At 37.3% G+C, this 19801-nt stretch overlaps 1 protein-coding gene across 2 annotated transcripts in view; it reads left to right on the top strand.

Moving 5' to 3' along the window:
• Positions 1-19801, top strand: part of UXS1 (UDP-glucuronate decarboxylase 1) — a 55873-nt gene that overhangs the window by 14528 nt on the left and 21544 nt on the right. The window contains exons 3-6 of one of the 2 annotated variants that reach the window (XM_058824868.1): positions 356-404; positions 2501-2544; positions 6008-6068; positions 10803-10983. In XM_058824868.1, coding sequence (XP_058680851.1) covers positions 356-404; positions 2501-2544; positions 6008-6068; positions 10803-10983 — 335 coding nt within the window. Of the gene's footprint in view, positions 1-355; positions 405-2500; positions 2545-6005; positions 6069-10802; positions 10984-19801 lie in introns of those variants that run through there. The other variant, XM_058824869.1, reaches the window with a different exon arrangement.

The raw sequence follows: 19801 nt of genomic DNA, 5'->3' as shown, positions 1-19801 counted from the left end.
GCCAAAGGGAAAAAGTGTAAGCATACAGTAAACAGAGACCCTCAAAGAGACATTTTGGGTCTTTGCACAGTAAATTTGCACCAGTAATTAGACACTTTTCTAAAATACAGGTAATTTTCTATGTAAAATGAGTGTCATTTTTATTTGTACTGGTTTTTCCTGTGGGCTTGGTTCACTTTCTGCCGAACTGATGGATTTCAATGGAAATTAGACCATCCTCTTTAATTTGTTCTAATTATGTTTTTGAAAAATACTAACTTGAGGTGCTTTGAGAATGCTGCTTTAATATGATGCAGGTGCAGTGGAGCAATTATTGCTTAGGTGTGGATTAATTTTTTTCTTTTCTTGCCCACAGGTCTCTTCAAGAAAATGGGGATCAGAAGGTGGAAAGTAGAATAGAGGAGGTTAGTTTGCTAATAGTTGTAATCTGTTTGGAGTACTCCATTTTACTCATTTCATATTGAAGTGGTATATTTAATTGTATCTCCTTACTCTTGATTCTGCTAAAACCAAAGCATTGGATTTTTGTCTGTACATAAGTTTTTGAACTATTCTTTGCTCTAGTGGAGTTTCTAACATTGATCTCTGACTCCACTTTATTTTCATTAAAACCTTTCTTGATAGTGATGGATCTGCTGATACATTTGCTGCAGAGACTATGGTAGAATCCTCCCAAGAACTGTTTTATTTGTAACTTTAAGGATGTACACAAATTCATTTCTCTGACTGCCTTACAAAATGTGAAGTATTTACAAGGTGCATTACAAATTTGAAGGTGCCTAAAATTGCTTTGCTTTGTTCTTAACTAATGAATAAATATAGCAATGTTGGTGGCTGGGAAGGGTGTGCAGTGCCAAGGCTTTAAGCACAAGTCCTGACAATTTCTGGAGTAGATATGGGGACTGAACTTACTGGTGGTTCAGGACTGCTGTGCAATACCTCTGAATTTCCATTTCAGCCTCAGTTTATTGTGAAATATTGAGAATGTGTGCAATGGATGTTTCTCCAAATGTTTCAGCCTTCCAGTGTAATAACAATAAAACAAAGTATTAAATGGATAGAGAAGTCCTTGAGCTCGATACCCCCTTACCCTTGTTGTGGGTATGTGTTCCTGTACTTGTGTAGCCTGGTCTGCCTAGTGTCTTGTATTCCAGCAGGTTTGTATAGCAGTTGTTCCTCTGAACACAGTGAGCAGCCTACTGAGATTGCTTAAAATCAGTGGAGAGCCTGTTTTCTTAGTTTGCCTTTTGCATTCCTCTTTCTCTTTTTTTTTGGTTGGTTTGTTTGAATTTTAAAAAAAGAGATTCTGATAAGTGTTGCAGCAAGCATTGTGAAAATTCCAGTTGTTTAAGAATGATGAAATATTTAAAATTCAATGTGTAGATCAGAGTTACTGTAAGGTGTGAGAAGTTGGACGTTTCTGGATCTTATTTTTAAAGTTGCACTTGTATAATGTCTTACACTATCAGAATAACTGTTTCAAGAATTATTTGCTATTCCACAGAGCTAAATATTTAATGAATATAAATGATAATACCATATTATTTCCTCTTAACATGAATATGCAGTTTTATTCAGTTTATGAAGTTACTGAATTGTCTAGCTCTAACCAGAAGTATTTGTATAAAACAAATTAATGGTGGTTGCTGATGTGCTGCCACTTAGTACCAGTTAGAACCTCTGACAGCTTTCAACTTATGTATAGCCCAAGAAGGTAAATTTTGTGACAAGGCTTTAGTAAACTTAAAAACAAGAGTTCAGAGACTCCTGTTGAAATTCAGCAGGACTGTTAGAAATTTGGGTCCTGTGATAAAGATATTGAAACTGATGCCAGCCTAAATGATTCTCTTTTCTAAAGCCGTGAAAATGCAAACAGAAGTCTTGGTAGGTGAACTATATTTTCTAACAAATTTCAAGATTCTATTAAGCCTAAATATAACTTCAAATCATGATGTAGAACATACTTAGGTATTTAAATGTGATATATCTTTGAATTTGCATAGCATGTTCTGAGAGAATTACAGACATTTCACTGGAGCTAATGCCCCTCTGACTGTGTCCTCTGTGTGCTTGTCTGTTGTCCATTTAAATAGTTGATGTTTCAATTACTGTCCCATTGTTCTGTTGCTGGATATAGATTACCTTTGACAACCTCAGACAAGTCACTTATGACTTCACTTTGTCAAATAGGAATCATAACATTGGATGTCCTTGTCAAGACTATGGTACTCATAGCCTTGAGATGTTTTGTTTTCAATGGTAAGTTAAGGGATTTCATTTCACACTTTTCTAGGTGATTTGATTTTTGGTGGAAAAGGTTCAAGGGTTTTTTATGTAAAGGAGGCTTTGAAATGTAAGTTTCTTGGAGTGTCTTCAGTAAAGAGCTCCATAGGAGACTGCTTGCCATGATTTCTGCTCTAAGGCAACTTCCTATGTGTGTCTTTTGTGATGTGAATCCTATTTTATTCTTCAAAGATTAAATGTTTTTCCTTTAATTTAGGTTGTTGCACCTCTAAGGGAGAAAATCAAAGATCTGGAAAAAAGGTATGTCATCTGCTGAATTTGGGAAGCAGCTCAAAGGCACTTTTTTTTTTCTGTAGCAGTCAGTTCTGCAGTTATAGGCTTGAAATAAATTGTTGGAATACCTTGAGAACCTTTGATTTGTTGTCATTTATAAGTGAGGGCAGGGCATTGAATGCTGAGGCATTAAAGGTTAAGCTATTCTGGCTGATTGATCCTACCAGATCAAGCTGGGCATGCTGGACTCTGTAAAGTTCAAATCCAGTGGAGGTATTTGCTATTTGGAGTCCAGGTGATGAATGGGTTACTGTGGTTTATGTCTGCTAGGACATACTGGTTTCATCTTCAAGAGACTTAAAGTGTGTTTTACCACACTTTTCCCATACTTGTGGTGGTTACCCTGCTTCAGCTACTGTGCAGTGACTTGCTTGTGCATTAAGATGTGTGTGTGTGTGCTTTGGATGAGCCTGGCTGACCTGCTTCTCTCAGGATCTGTAAGCCCTCACACTCTGCCTGCTCACCCTTGGGTCACATCAGTTCTCTGATCTGGGTGTCCTCATGGGCAGATGATTTCATCACAGAATGAGGTCTGGTATGGCAGTGGGAACTGTCAGCTCTGACAAGGACATGCTGCTTTTGCCAGTGGTGTAGGGTTTTGCAGGTGACGCTGTTGGTGTCCCAGGCAAAGCAGAGTGCTGCATTCCAAAGGGTTAAGACTGGACTGTCCAAGCAGTATCAGTAAGCCCTCGTGGGGTATTGCCTACTGGTGGCTGTGCCCTCTTCCTCTGGAGAGGGGGCAGAATACCATTGCTGCTGGCCAGAGGTATGCTTGACACCTGCAGTACTTTGGTGTTCAGAGTTTTGTCTTGCCAGTGAGCAGCTGCCCTTCCTCCACCCACCTCTCCTGGGCTGTAAGGAAAAAAAAAAAAATTCAGTTATGTTTTTTACAATTGATTTGAAAGATTCAGTGACCTGCCACATCCAATTTATTTCAGTGAGAATACTGAGCTGGTTGCTCATCTCTTAATATGCACATGAACTTCATAGGTTGAACTAGGTGTGTATTGGCAATGTGAAACAAATTGTCAAACAATTGGCAAATGTGAAACAAAGTGTCACCACCTTGCTATTTACAATATTAAATTGATTTATTTAATCTTTGTTGATAGTTCAGTAAGCTTCAGCTTCAGTGGTGGGTAATCCAGGTATTTTCTTCTGCCATCCACAGAAGACCTCTGTGGGAGGGTATCCTGATTGGCTCTTGTTTATTAAATAATTGTTGTATTTTTTCAAATGAGCAATGAGTTTTTGAGTAGAACCATTAAGTTAAAACTTCTCCTATAAGCCAGATAAATACTATAAATACTATTTTCATGTGTATTGATAAGTCTTGTTTCAGAACTCTAGGAAAAGGAGAAGGAATCAAGATATTTTTTAGCTCTGTATGAGCCAATCTGGAGATTATACTTTGACAAAAAGGGTGCTCTTATTATTGTGTTTTTATTATTTTTCAAATAATGTAGCCCTTTACCTCTGGTGGTTTAGCTGAGTGTGGGTTGTTGCAATTAATATTTTTTAAATTTTATATCTGTGTGAAATGGCAGTAAATGACTTCTCACTGTCACATGCCTGAAAGCTGATCCTGCTTGCAAAGCTTATTCTAGTGTCAATGTTTTCTTACTTCATAAGCAGATAAAACTTGAAAGCAAGCCATCTTCATGCTTTTGAGAAGCAGGAAAGACAAGAATTCCTTAATGCTAGTCTCATGACCAGAGATTATTTAACTGAAGCTAGACCTGTAAAGTTTTTATAAAGAATTTGCGCAGCAAAAGCATTGCCATGTCATTATCAAAGCAAGCATCAAGTCAAGATAATCTCTGTTTTGTTGCCAAAAGGTTTTTGGCTGCCAGACTCTCTCCCACTGCCTCTAAACTGCTACTGGTGTAATAGAAGGAGCAGAAATGGTTGTGAGGTCCTTTGGCAGCAATATGACCCCAGGCTGGATTACTACAACCTTAAAATAGTGGTCTTCAGAATGGAGGAGAGAGACTTGCCTTGCATCTAGTTATTTGGCACTTAAACTTATTTTGAACTCAAAAATCTCTTGTTATGAGTGAATTTTCCTCTCTATCTCAGAAAGGATATGGATTCCACATCTGCATTGTCTTTCATTTCTTCAGCATAAATCAAAGAAATGGTTAGTGACCTGTACAGAGATGTAAGGCAAGCGTAGGAAGCTTCTTTTTCAGTCTCCCTGTGTGGCTAACATTGGAAGGTTCCATTGCCATATTTCCCCTATCTGAGAAACTGAAAGCAGCTTTCATGCTGTGATGAAAATTGGATAAAGTATTGAAGCATCTGTGCTCTGGTGCTGAAGAATTCCTGTTGAGCCAGTACTGCAGGTTAGAAGCAGAGGAGGAGGGGGTGCTTCAGGATCACAGTTGTAGGGTCAGTTCAGTGAGTAGCTTTTGGTGAGGATAAGAAAATGTAACTTTTGGCATTTTTGGCTCTTGTATGCTACACCAGGCTATCTCTCACCTGTGGACTTACTGGAGGAGAAGAGTAACAACAGCATGTGCAGTGTCATGCTGATGTTTAGTTGAGGGAAACCTGAGCTATTGAATTGCTAAGACTATGAAGCTAATTACTGAAATAAATAAAATTTACACCTTCTTTCAGAGGACTTTGTTGCAGAATGCATGCCAGGGAGAGAGAGAAGTTCTTCTAAGGTTTGAAGCATCAAGAGCTTGAGAGAGCACTTAAGATTCATATGTTGCCTCATTTTATTTTATGGTGGTTTTGGTTTGATTAAGTTCTTGTAAAGAAGATGCAAAAATTAAATTACTAGCTTGAAAATCATCAAATAAATGCCAGTCTAGCATGTCTAAGAAAACTAAGATTGGTTTTTATACTGAATAAAGTCTCTTGTGGAAATTGTTAAAATATCTTAAAATGTGTTTTTTCAACATTCTGATTGTAAACTTTATATTGATTTTTGTAAAACTTTAAGGCAAATTAAAACTTTATATTGTAAGTTTCACATTGAAACTTCAAGAAGTGTTTGAAGTCAATGTGGTAAGTCAACAAAATGTGTTCGAGAGCTTTTAAGAGGGTGGTTTGCCTTTTAAAACTTTAAAAAGAAGGCATCCAGTCACTGCTCATGTTTTATTGTTTTATTCTCTTCTGATGTCATGCCTGACACTTGTTCAGCTCTAAAAAGATAAAAGTCAGGTGTTTCATTATACAAAATCAGGGGTAAATTTTAAAAGCACTGTATGCAGTTGAATTTTGATATTTTAGCATGCAAAGTCATTGTCTTGTGTTGACCCAGATTCTTTTTTAGAATAAAGGACTAAATATACTCTTAGCAGAACTTTAAGAGTGGAAGATTTTCATAGTAGTTTCTTACACTGCAAAGAGAGGTATGTGAAAGAAACCAGGCTGAAACTTACTTTGTTTTTCTTCTTTGTTTTGAAATGTTCCACAGTTTCACCCAGAAATACCCACCAGTGAAATTTTTATCAGAAAAGGATCGTAAAAGAATCCTGGTAAGTTTGTGTTTACTCAGAGGCTGTTTTGTGGAAATACCAAAAAATTCTGTTTTGTAGTATTAAAGATATGAGAAGGGAGGAAGGGAATTACCTTGGCTGTCATATGTGTTGCACAGGTTTTTTAGGGCACTGCTTCTCTTACTTGTGTTGATGTTCTCAAACTCAGCATATGAACAATACACGTGGACTCTGCTTTGGAAGTGTGACTTGCCAACTAAACTGCTTTTCCCTGTAACTTCTCAGAATCACATTGTAAAAGAGTCTTTGTGCTCCCAGATGGCTTAAACTTTCAGAGACTGGGAAACTTCTAATGCACATCTTAACAGGAACCTTGTGTGTCCAAATTGGGCAAAATCTAGTCATAAGGGTAGAAGAGAAGTTGCCCTGCAGGGAATGTTCATCTCTCTCTATCTTCTCTGTTGTTTCTGTTATTTTGAAGCATCATAAGCAGTTGAGAGTTGAAGAGGATGGCAGGTTAACTCAGGAAAAGGAGTTGTCCAGGGCATTCTTAAACTTAGTGAATTGTGCTGGAAACCAGCTTTCCAGCTTTGTCTGCAAAAATTTTGATGTTATCTGTGACCTAGATTTTTCCTTGTTTCTCTGTGTCTTTGTTGGGGTGGGGGGGATTGTCCTCATGTTTTGAAAGTAGAGAAAGTATAGCTATTTGAGATGTGGAAAACAGAGTATGAACTTCTGCTTCTGTAGTAATGAAAGTAAAGTCCACAACAAAACCCTGCTAACGTGCCTAACTTTACTGGTGCTTTTGTTTGCTTTGACTTCAAAATCCTGAAGAAAAAAACTGAAAATATGCAGAGAAAAATATTTTTCTGTGTATTTAGGCAATAATCTTCATTGCTACTGAAAACTTTCACAAAGTGTTACCAAATTAGTTTAGTTCTGCAGTGGTGTTCCGTTATTTTTATAACAGTCTGATGGAGACCTGTAAACTCCCAGTGCCCCTGTTGACTACAGAAAATAAACTGAGGAAAATAGAGGTTTAATTTTGAAAATTCCTAAATTGTGTACTTTGTGTGTTTGCAAGGGTCTTAATGTCATGTTTTCTGTGGAAGTGAGAATGTACTTCCATCAAAAGTGTCAGTGAAAGCTGTTAACAGGCTGTGGAGCTCTTAATGTTCACTTCCAGACTTTGCCACTGAAAAATACTGGATATTTTGTTGAAATTTGTTGCTTCAACAGAGATGGCAAATAGTTAGAATAGGAGAGTTTTCAGGGGACCTGGAGGTGAATAGCTTTTTGGTTCCCAGTGTATTTTGTAGAGTTTAAGTGACTACAGAGAAAACTGGCCAAAAGGAGTGGCAGGTTGTTCTGACTAGTTTTGTGCCAGCTCGGATGGGCATTCATAGGCCTCCTGCCCATGGGGCCAGTTACCTTCTGCTACAGTGTTGCTGTCACACTTCTAGAGGAAATAATCCCATGGTTTTTTGAGTAGCTGAAGTTCCCATAAAAATGTTGCATGGGACTTCAAAATTCTCAAGAACTAACCAGCCCAGTGAATTCTGCTAGATCACGTATTTTGCTTTGTATTTTGTTAATACTACATCTTCTTTCTAGAATGCATTCTTAATTGAACTTTTTTTTAATTCTGACTGCAGTCTCCAGCTCCAGCCTGGAGATCCTCACAGCACTGTCCTGACAGGACAACAGCTCTAGCAGTTAGTTTTTATTAAACAGCATCTCTCTGGAGATGATTTCTGGTTGTGGTGGTATCTCAGCTGAGACCAGATACCCTGCCACTTTCATTGAAAAGAGGTCTTCACCTTGTTGTGCATGATTTATCTATTTCCTGAGTTCTCTGAAGTGACTAGGCTGCAGGCTTTCATATGCAAGAGAAACAGTTCTGTTATGTGGAAGACAGTGTTGCCATTGGTTCAATCTATTGGGTGTTTTTTTTTCTGAATTGAATATAGTAAAGTGATAAAAGCAGAGAACAAAAATATTAACATAATTTCCTTATGGGGCATAAGATGTTTTGAATCTGATTTCAGACAGCAGAAACATGTATAAATAGACAAACCTGTAAGTGCCTGTGGTGAAGATAATTATCTCTAATATTTGTGCCTTTTAGTAGGTACTGAAGTTACCAAGCATACTAAGTAATGAAATATTTTCATTAATGTTGTCTTAATAAAGAATTCCTTTTTAAGACCCAAGCTGGTGCTCCAGTTCTGATGTGGATATGATTCTTGTACAATTTCTGATTATGTGGATTAATATGTCATTGTGATTTGCAGGAAGTAATATTTAGAAGTGATGCTTGTATCAGTAATTACAGGAAGGTTGTACAAAGAACTTCAGTGATAAATCATCTTTTCTTTTTTTTAATGTTGCATCAAGTAATGATAAAAAACATAATTTACATAGTTTTTTTTACTTTTCCAGGGGAAATTCAACTCCTTTTTCAATCATTTCTCAAGTTCTTTGTCTAATACCCATGGAAGTGATATGTTAATAAAGCAAACTTAGTTTCATCATAAAACCTACTTGTAGGTTTAAGGTAATTGGAAACTTCTTTCCAGACAGAATTGGTTTGTGCTTTTTTTAACCTTTTTTTGTGCTTTTTTCCTTCTTACTGTGTGTGTGCAGTTTTTTTCTGTGCTTTTAATGCTTTTTTGCCTTTTTTGGTTGGCCTTGTGTTTGTTTTTTTTTTAAAAAGGGATATTGGGAAGAAGGCACTTCCTTTTACTGCACCAAAGACATATCTTGCAAGCATTGAGTTTATCTTCTCTAGTATCTTGGCAATAGAAGTAGCAGCAGGAGATTTCCTTGGGCCTCAGTTGAAGGAGTAGGTTCAAGTCTTCTACAGAAAAATTTATCCTGGTCACCACAGAAAAGCCAAAACCCTTGGAACATTCAGCAGGGCTGCATCTTGTTTGCAAGTCAGGATATTTGCAACTCATGGCATTAGGTTTGCCATGCATGGGTTTGGATTTTTTCCTCTGGTAAGTGGTGACACATGGCAAAGGGCTGTTCTCCCTCAGTTACTGGTCTTCTGTCCTCATTCTCAGCATTCTGCAAGAAACCTGCTCTTCCCTCCTCTCTCTTGCAGCATAAGATGAGCCTTGAGATTCTTTCTTTAATTCCAGAGGGAATTTCTGCTAAATCCTGTTTCTTCTTCAGGTTTGTCAGGGAACTGAATAAGATGTTGAATCTGCCACAAGAAAGCCCTGACAAACTCAGAAGAATGCTAAATAAACCAACTAAATGATTCTTTCATTAACTGCCATTTACAATTGGTTTGACACACTGCTGCCCCTGAGTTTTTAATAAGAAAAGGAAGGATGAGAATACAAGAAGTGGACATGCAAGTTTTTGCAAAAGAAAACATGTAATTTCTGTATGGTTTTTCCACTTTTCAATCTTTGGAGGTTTTCCTTTGCTTTTTTTCAAGTTTAAAAAAAAATCTGCTAATCTTGCTTTTTTAAAGCAGTGGATGGCAGGGTTGTGGACAGGGTAAATGTTTAGTCTTTGACTAACCCAAAGGAAAAGACCTTCAGGCATCTCATCCTTTTCCACACAGCACTTTGTCATTTCAGTACACTATCCATTCATTAGATTCCTGCTTGATTCCATTTTGTCCTTTCATTGTTTAGTTAGTTGTCTCTACAGCTGCAGAATGGACATCAATAGCTGAATCACTTTGAAAATGTGAATTTGACCATGCAGATATCTTTTGTAGCTGATACCACACAGGTCTTTTACAATTCTGCTTTTCGAGTTTTGTGATCTGTCATGTCTTGATTCTTGAAAACAGTTTATGAAATGCAGAGAAAATAATTGCTTCTGTAGGTGGGTCTGGGTGTGTCACACGACTTGCAGTTCTACTTATTGTGCTGACTGATTCAGTACTAAATAAGTGATTTTTTTTTTTTGCTTGTTTACTGTTGAAGTCTGTGGTGTAAAAAGGGAAAAATTAATTAGCTTGTTTCTTCAATGAAACAGGAGTCCAGAGTTTTAAATATTTTATTTCTGCTTGTTTCTTTGCAGCGGAACATCAGAGTTTCAAGACAGGCAAATGCTGCATGTCAGAGATAATGATGTAGAATAGAGTTTTTTCAGTTGTAAGGGACATGCAGAGATCATCTAATCCAACTGACTGACCTCCTCAGACCAGGATGATGTGAGCTGTGGATGTGTTACGACACAGAAAGAATTATTATTATTTTGGTTTTAGGAGATATTTCAAATGAAAGGTCTTCAGAGAATTCCCTTCCTCCTTTCTGGGTGAAAAATTACAGTACTTACTTAGAACACCCAACATGTCTTCCATGTAAACCAGCCAGAAGCTGGACTTGACGTGTCTGATAAATCTGATGTGAAAATAACCTGGCATTCTGTCATACCTTTTTTTTTCCTCTGAGAAATGGGATTTGCAGAAATTTCTTCTAATACCTTTCTGCATATTTTTAGACTTGGCTGTCACAAAAAAGAGCACAATCCAATTTGAAGTAAATAAAGGAAAATAATCTGAAAAAGAGTTTTTGTTGATATGAATAGATAGCTAACCTTCTAGCCTGACAGTGATGAAACATGTCAAGTATATCTCTCAAAATTTTAAAATCTTTAAATCTTGGAAAAAATACATGGAAATGGAGTTGTTTCCCCTGGAGTAAGCAAAGATCTGAAACCTACTGTTCTGTCTTCATGTTTGTAGACTTTGTCTAGTGTTTCTGTAAAAAGAAAAAGAAATTTATACCAACTGTCCTAACGCAGATAACTGGAGGAGCAGGGTTTGTGGGTTCTCATCTTACTGACAAACTAATGATGGATGGCCATGAGGTTACAGTTGTGGACAACTTCTTTACGGGCAGGAAAAGAAATGTGGAGCACTGGATTGGTCATGAGAACTTCGAACTGATAAATCATGATGTCGTTGAGCCCCTGTACATTGAAGGTAGGTAGTCTCTGCTTTGGTATGTGCATTTTTTTGTGCCTTTCCCTTCTAAGTGTGTGCATCTGTGTAGAAATGAAACTTGTGTTGAGTTCTGGGTTGATCTATGTGGTTTCTGTATGCTTTGTTTATTATTAGCCTGTTTTCCGTGACCAGTACGGAGTAAGGTTCAGAGCACTTTTGTCTGAAATCAGTTCTTCTTTTCTGAGTGGACAGGAGGAAAGAGACCTTAAAAACATCCTGATATGTCTGATTTTGTGAGAAGACAAGATGGCAGGGGTCAGTCTGTCTGTCCCATCCATTGTCCCACTTTCCTATGTGCCTGCACAGGTTTACACACACAGAATGTGTGGTCCAGATATTTCATGAACTGAAGTGTATTTGAGGGCTGCAGCTACACTAGACATGCATCCTGCAACTGTGTATGGTCAGTTCAGATGAAATTAACTTTCCTTATTTGTCTTCAGTGTCTTCTGTAGAAAACATTGCTCCCTCTTTAGGTACAGGCATTCTACAACCTGAAGAGTTGGAAAACAGCAGCACTGAATTTTCCTAATTTTCAACAGAAAAAAAGAAATAAAAATACACCAATTTTAAAGAAAGAAGCAAACGAACAAAAGTGTGTCCTGCTTCAAAGTAGTAGTTCAACTATTAAATAGTCAGATTTTAAGGCACCATTAGCATGGCTATATTGGAGAGAGACATGCATTTATAGACTTCTATGGGAGTATCTAACCATATAATGAGTCAGTGAAAGCATTGCTCAAATTACACTGCAGATCTGGTGGGTGTGCTCCATCCTTTTAAAACTCTGTAGCAATGTACTTGTTCATTTTAAGAAAAAAAAAACAACTGAGTGGTTTTGGTTTTTTTAATTCCTGACGGATTCTAGTGGATGGAATTTCACAGGAAACATCTCTAGTAATTTCATCTCTTGTGTTATTGCTTCTGATGAATTCCTGGCAACACTACTGAAACAGTCCTGCAAAAACACATGCTCCTGCTCTGTTCTGACAATGCACTGCTTCAGTTACTGCCTGTTATTTAGAAGTTATTTCAAACTTCTTCCACTGACAGGATAATGGAACAAGGATCTTATTAACTGACTCCAGGTGCTGGTAGCTCATACCTCAGCCAGATCAATTTGTCAGCTTTTCTAATCTTTTCCATTCTTTTCCTGCTTTCTGACTGATTACATTTGAGACATTCTCAGAGAATTATCATCATTGCTATATTGTTGCCCAGCTAACTAGGCACTAATGAAAGGGAATTCCTTCAGCTACCTTTCCTATGTCTTTGTAATTAAGACACCAATTCCCTATTTAGTCCTGACAGCTAATTATTATATTTTATTCAGTGGGTAGTTTATTGAATGCCTTTTCATCTTCCAGCAGTGTAAATTGAGGCTGGCATGGCTAAGTGTTAAAATAAAATTAACTTTCGTACTCTAAGAACACAGTAAAATTTCATTTCATTGTAGAGTTTCTAGTCCAATGAGGCAATGGCGAGACAGTTTTTTAACAGATCAGCAAGTTGGCATATAGATGAAATACTTCTTTTCTTACTCCCAGTTTCTCCTTTTTACTTGTAAATAGAAGTTGGAATGACTGTGCAGTCATGATAAAAAGTAGGTTTGTGTCTAAAGAATTTCTCTGCATTGGCAGTCCTGTTTAAACCAGGTTACATAAGGTTGTTTGACAGCTCAGTTCCAGAGAGGATAATCAGTGCTTTATTTCTGAGAGAGACCTCATTTTTGGTCTAGAAAGAGCAGTGCTTTCTCTTTGGATGTGGAAAAGTGAATTTAGTCTCAAGATGGGGAGCTTTCAGCTTCACAGTGGTGCCTACGCACAATCTGCCTTGGCTGCGTCATTATCTTTGAACCATGACACCAAGTGGGACTCAGCATTCTTGGATCTTCATCTAGGTTGGCCAGAGACAATAATAAATCACATAAACACACATTTTATTTTTTAGCCTTGTGACAGCTGTAGTTATCTCTAGTGGTGAATGTCTTTCTCCTCTACTAGGATTTTATTTGCTTTAGCATTTGGAAATGTCAATAGGAGATGCTCAAGTTTTCACTTTTGTTTTTTTCAAGCAGAAGAAAAAGGGTTTTGAGTTCTTTAGTGGAATGAAAGTAGTTCAGGAATCTTGAAAGATAAAAAATAGTAAAAAAAAAAGTTGGAAATAGCTATATTAACCCATTTTTCCTATTATAGTTCAGTTCTGTGTTTTTAAAGATATTTTCATTTCAGCCTGATCCCTCACATACAGCTTAAATACACTATTAAATAGGCACTTTTTTGGTACAGGAAGACAGAGGGTTTTTTTTCTGAAGGCTAGTCTGGAAAGAAAATCTCTTAACACTCTTTTTTATAGTATCAGAGAAAAAAAATAGAAATACACCTTTACTTATATTCTGCCTCATTTTCTGCATTCATGAACGTTACAAGTGCCCCAAGACAGTCACTTGAGAGCACTGTAGCTCATGTTCCTACAAACCATATTGTAAGGACTCACAGATGTTAATTGGAAAACAAATGAGAATTAATGCTTTATCTGGTGTTGCTGTGATGTACCCCAATTTAGGGTAATAGATAAACTGCATTAGAAAATGCCAAAGGAAATTCTGTATTAAATAAATGTATGTTATTAGTAATGTACTTGGTTTCCATAGTGACATAAGCATTAGTGCTGTTTTGTTTATACTCACCTTTCACTTCAAGCCACCCAAGTCTCTATTTCTATTGTGAAATATTGTTATACTTAAATGTATGTGTTTTAAAAAAGAAAAAAAAAAAAAAACAAAGCCACAACAAAACAAACAAAAAAGAACCCCCCCTAAAAACAGCCAAAAATACGCAGCCCATATACCTGAAAAAAATCCCCAAAACTACACACATGAAAAACCAAGCCACTTTCAAGGTGCTGTCATAAGAAGGCACATGATCATTTCACAAACTAGACCCTTAAGAAGGAAAAAATGCCTCTCAGTTCTCAGTCTTGATGTCTGGCTTTCAACTGCCCTTAGGCACACTCAGCTGTTGAATAAATCTGAAAAAAACATCAGACGCTTATACTTAGACCATATCCTTCTCCCACTGGTGTTTCTTCTTCCTGCTTCCTCAGCAACTTTTGGAAGCCTTAAAACAATCTTCTGGAAAGTGATAGGTGCACACTTCCTTTAAACCCAGCTATCTGCTCTATCTGAAAAATGTCCTCAGCTGAACTGCTGCACGGTTCACAGGAACACACTTTAGCCTTGTATTTCTTTTTGGTTGCTTGGTAGTGTTGTTTCGGTTTGCTTTTACTACACCTTTCACAAATTGGAAATAAAAATAGGCCTGAAAATGCCACAGATTTACAGTCAGCAGTGGAAACAGTTGAGTCAGTTGAACTGATTTCACTCCCCTAATCAAAGGTGCACAGTATGTTTTGAAAAATGCTGTATGATACTTCTAAAATTGCAGTCTGTGGCAGCTGAAATTGCTGCCCAAACTCTTTTTGGGCAGAGCAGTGAGGAGTTGGTCCATTCTGATGCTCAAAACCTTTTATTTAAAATAAGTATGTGTGCATTACTTTAGTAATATAAAATGAAATGAGAGAGAAGTGCAGTGTAAGTGGTAGGTAATGATCAACTGTTTCATGGCTTATGTTCTGAGATTAACTGATCTTCAGTTAAATAAAGGTGTTCAGTTTTGCTGTTGGTTTGTTGTTCTGTTTAAATTCCTCATGCCAGCAGTCCAGTTTCTGGAAAAACATTTCTTAAGTGTTGGCTCTAATTTCTGTGACTGTTGTGAACACAAAGGTAGTTTGGGCTCTTTTGACTCTCACTGAAAATGTTTAAAAAATTTTGCATGTTGAGAGAGAGTGTGTTAGCACATGATACACATAGTGGCAAGGATATTGTCTTTCAGAGTTTGCAGGAGGTGTTGTAGTTGCTAGTTACATGTGCATAGGTAAGTAAAGTAACAGTATTTATAGAATTTTAATAAATCATTTGCTTGACTTGGACTAAAAAAAAACTTTTATTTTTAAGGACTTTGCTGGCTTATAGGCCTGAGAGTTGATTTTTAAGGCTAAGACCAACAGTCTCACAAAATTGGTCAAAAGAGTAGTCTATAGCCTTCAAAAGAATAGTCTATAGCTTTCAAAAGAATAGTCTATAGCCTTCTTGGGAGTAACAACCTTCCACATGTCAGGACGGTAGCATTTTACTAAACAGTGTTCTACAGTATCCCGGAATTGTTCAGTCTTCAGGTCCTCTCACAGGTAATTGAAAACACATACAAATACAAACACAAAGGATATCTTTAATACATGGCACTTTTTTTGTTTTTTCTTTGGCTTCCATACTTCCCAGATTTTTCCCTTCCTAATCTTTGTTCTCTGTGCTTAACATGTTCCGCTTGCTGGTTTTAAATTGTTTGGTCAGGAAAGTCTATAGCAAGGCAGAGGGTAACAAATGCTACTTTATTTTGTTTGTTCAGAGCCAAGTGCAGTGGTGCCTTGATCTTGGTCTGGTGTGAGGCTCTCCAAAACTGCTCCAGTATGAGCAATATGATAAATCTTTATAAAGTTATTCCAGTTTGCCTGACATTACAAACAGCATCTTTAGCATCAGGTAAATGAACTAGTATTTGTCCTTTTTAGTTCTGGGCAATAGAAATGTCTCACTTCACTGTGTCAGCTTCTCTGGTCTGACCTCCAGTAATGAAATCAGCGTAGCTGTTGTTTTTTTTTTAACAAGAAAAGTCCATACATTCAAGCTGTAGAAACCTATTTGTATGCTTCTGATCAAAGCTTTTCTGCTCAGTGCTTCCTGACTAGCAGATGCAGTGATGGATGCAGGTGCTTAGTGGAGTTAGTGACCCGTTTAGTCCTTTCTGGACCGTGACACATGTGGAAGGCAGAAATTGAAGATGTAGGTCATTTCCTGTCGTAGGGAAGGCAGTAGATTTCTCCCTTATCATTCACTTAGGAAGCATGGAGAACATATGAAGTATTAGGGCTAGAAAATCAAGATGATATGAAGGAAAGTAGTTAATGACAGTATTTTGGAGTTTTATGGAATATTTTGTCCTAGTCACCCTAGGACAAGTGGTTTTACTGATCATTCTTGTTTAGCATTAAGGAAAACACAGTATTGAATGTTTCTGTCCAAATCTAGATATTGCAGATTCCATGTATGCTAAATTTTAGGGGTTTTTTTTAGCTTTTCACATAGAGAAGGGCATAATTGGCAAACATTAGTTGCTGTTTATCTTGCAATATGTTGCTTAAACCTTATGTTGAGCACAGACTTCTATATTTGCCACAGTGTACCTTGTGTACCTGACTTGAATGTTTATGCCAGCTTCTGTGTCTGTGCTATTTTGAAATGAATTTGATTTTTTAGCCTTTTTTTCCAAAGAAATTGTAACATAACAAATTTGTTTAATTTGTCTTTATCAGTTGTCTACGATCCTGTGCTTGCTAAACTTCTTGCTGCTGCATTCATAGTTAGCAAAGTTCTAGTCTCCCATGTGAGCTACACATAAAAGTTACAGAATTTTATTGATATCATTTGTTATTCTGTTGTGGTCCTTAACATAACACTTTGCACAACTGTTCACATGGTTATTTTCAAATAACTGCTCCATGACTTTATTGCAAAGCCAGCTCAAGGCTTTGTTTTAAGTGTTGTAAATCTTCTTTACCTCATGTAGCAAGAAAGAGTTGTGGAGGTCAATTACTAGATATATTTCTTTCTGTCCTTCTGTAGATACTGTCCCAGGCACAAAACAGTTAATCCTTTGAAAAGCTGTTAGTTTGGAGAGCTTTCCTCAGCTCTGGCTGGAACAGAGTTAAGTTTCCTGCCATCTTAAATAACTGTTAACTTTGTGCTACAATGCACAAGGTTGTCAGCCAAGCTGGGTGGATGGCTTTGTCCAGCCAGTCTGCTGAAATTCTGAGAGAGAAAAAGAAAAAGGAGATATTTTTCAGATCTGTCAGTTAATAGAGGGAGGGTGGAATGAGAAGCAATTATTCTTATTTCAACATTGTCAGATTGATGGATCAAATATGGAAAGTTTGTGGTAGAAACTTTTCACCTTACTGAAATGTCCAGCATTCTCCAAATGTTTGGGAAAAATGGTGATATTTTCATTGGTCTGAGACTTGATATACTAAAGAGTCCTTCCCAGGCAAGAGGCAGAGGTCTCCTGTAGCTGCCTGGTTGCCTGTCCTGATCCAGAAGATGGCCATCTGACACTTGACAAATTCCCCATCTTCCATCTCTCTGCTAATTCTGCTCTTGCTGAGCCTATAGGGATCAATTTTTGCCTTTATGCATGGGGGGAAAGTACATTGAAGCAAATAAGAAGGGCAAGACTATACATCTGGCAAGGAAAACCTGTTTTTTTCCCCCCAGCTCCTTCTTTGTTTCATTTAAAACAATTGCTAGCTGGGAAACAAAGGAAGAATGAAGGACTAAAATAAGGAGAGTGCTTTCTTGCTTGCTGTCTTGCTTTCCATCTTTATTTTGCACTGTTCTTCACACTTAGTTTATTGTTTAAAAATAAGTAAGTAAACTTGAATAATATAAGGAGTTTTTGAGGTTTTGTATTTTACATGCATTTCTTTATAGCTAAGTTATATGACCACTTGGATGATCACAAGCCTAGCTGTATCCTTGTGAAGCAAAAGGAATGGTAATTTTTGATCTTCTGTATCTGAATTACCACATGCCATTAAAGGAACCATTCCTATATGAGTTGCTGTGTGTCAAAAATTAGCAGTATTGGAAAAAAAAAAAACAACAAAGAAACCACAAAACAAAGTGAAAGGAGGGGAGGAAGATTTCATTTCTGCTTTGACAGGTTAGGATTGGGCAGTAAATTACTAACAGACCAAAATGTTTTTGAAGTTTTTTTCTCTTTCCAAAATCCCACCAGAGCTTGTCAATACTAATTTAGAAAGGGTTATGAAGAAATAGGTAGAAAAAAACAGCATAAAACTCAGGTCAGACTTCAGCTTTGAGTTGGCTGTAGGTGACCTCAGCAATTACTTTGTTAATTTTCCTGCACCACTGTGTTTGTGTTGTGCTTGCTGCTTGCAAGCATCAGTCAGCATCTTTACAGAGCATTCCTTATCCCAGCTTCCAGTCTACCCCTTCTCTTTGGTTTTATGACAGTAGCATGCTGTGGGAAGAGGATGCTTTAAAGCAAAACTTGGGACAGTTATGTATTTTATTCATGTTCAAAATTCATCTGTAGAAAGTGTGTTGAAGTTCAGTAATCCAGTTAAAATTTACCCCATGCTACATTTTTCCATCATTTCCCCAGCACAAAAATTGATTCCAGCTTTATTCACTGCTTAAGTTTACAGTGTCACAGTGACCAAAGTAAGGAGTAGTTATTCCATGTCTCACTTCATCATGCAGAACAATTAACAAGCTTCGTGTTGCAGAAGAAACTCCTGCAAGTTTCATTTGGATTAGCAATGCAGGCAGGGCTTGGAATTGAGCCTGAGCTGGGAGCTTTGTTCTGCCAGCTCTCACTGCATCAGGTCATCTTTGGATGCTGTTTGTATTGCTATTACAGGTGCCTTTTGTGACAAACTCTTGATGCTGCACCAGAGTTGATAGGGGTTGCATGTACTGTTTCCTGATCATTCAACAACAAATAGCAGAGAACCTGCTTCATGAAATTTTACTTCTCTGCACCTTTTTATGTGAGAATAAATATTCAACATTACACATCTGCCAAAACCGTCTCTCTTTACCTTTCTGGGCTGTTTTGACATCTTCTAGGCAGCAATTCATCCCTGCTCTGTAGAGATAAACAGCTGTAGACCAAAGAGAGAATGGCAACATAAAAGCAAATATATTTTGTGGCATCTGCATGAGCATACTGTCAAATATCATTACTCTGTCAAGACAGTAAAACTTGCAGTAACAGTCATTAAGTTTGCCTTAGGAGCTCATCTTATGTTTATGTTGATAGTTAATTGTTCTCTGGGGTGAGGTATGGCTTGAAATAATTTCTCCTTATTTTGGTCACTTGACATTGTGAGTTTAATCAGTGAATAAAATTATTTTGGTGATTTCTTGTGTTGCAGTGATAATGAAGGGCTGCAGTATGTGGTGAACTTTGAAAAGCTTCCCCCAGATGAACCAGTGTGTGTGCTTATCCAAGCTGTGTTACATAAAAATCAGGAGCTGAGCTTGCCCAGTAGACAATAGACGCAACAGTTAATCTAGAAAAACTTGATTTATATACAAGCACACTTCATTAGGGATTCAGAAAGAAAGTAGGTTGAATATTTTACCATGCTAATATTGCTGGTATTTTTAAAGTGTCATTACCAGAACATGTGCTTATCTTAAAAAGCATGTTATTTTTTACTGTGAAGGAGATACTTGTTCTTTGAAGGCTTACCTACTTTTCATTTTTTCATTGCTTAATAGGCTGTTGAAGAATAAGGGGTGACTTTCACATGGATAATTCAAGCCACTTATTTGTGCTCTTGCCCTACTAGTCTGCTTTTTCTAAACTATACTAGAGGTCTGAAAGCGAAGGTTTGCATATTTGCTTTGTCAGATGACGTTTGAGAATGGGAAGGAAGTCTTCAACAGGAGGCACATTCCTCTAATATTTCAGTGTTCTCAGCTAGTTAAAAGCAGGTGATAACTTCATAGTTGATATTTTATTTTTTCATATTGTGATATGATAAGGGGAGATGGCTTTAAACTGTGAGAAGGTCTAGATTAGAGGTAGGAAACAGAAGCACTCCTGTGAGGGTGGTGAGGCACCAGAACAGGTTGTCCAGAGAAGCTGTG

This window comes from Ammospiza caudacuta, chromosome 2 (genome assembly GCF_027887145.1).
Source record: "Ammospiza caudacuta isolate bAmmCau1 chromosome 2, bAmmCau1.pri, whole genome shotgun sequence".
NCBI classification, from domain to species: domain Eukaryota; kingdom Metazoa; phylum Chordata; class Aves; order Passeriformes; family Passerellidae; genus Ammospiza; species Ammospiza caudacuta.
Note: the sequence above shows the minus strand (reverse complement) of the source record. Positions and strands in the feature narration are given on the sequence as shown.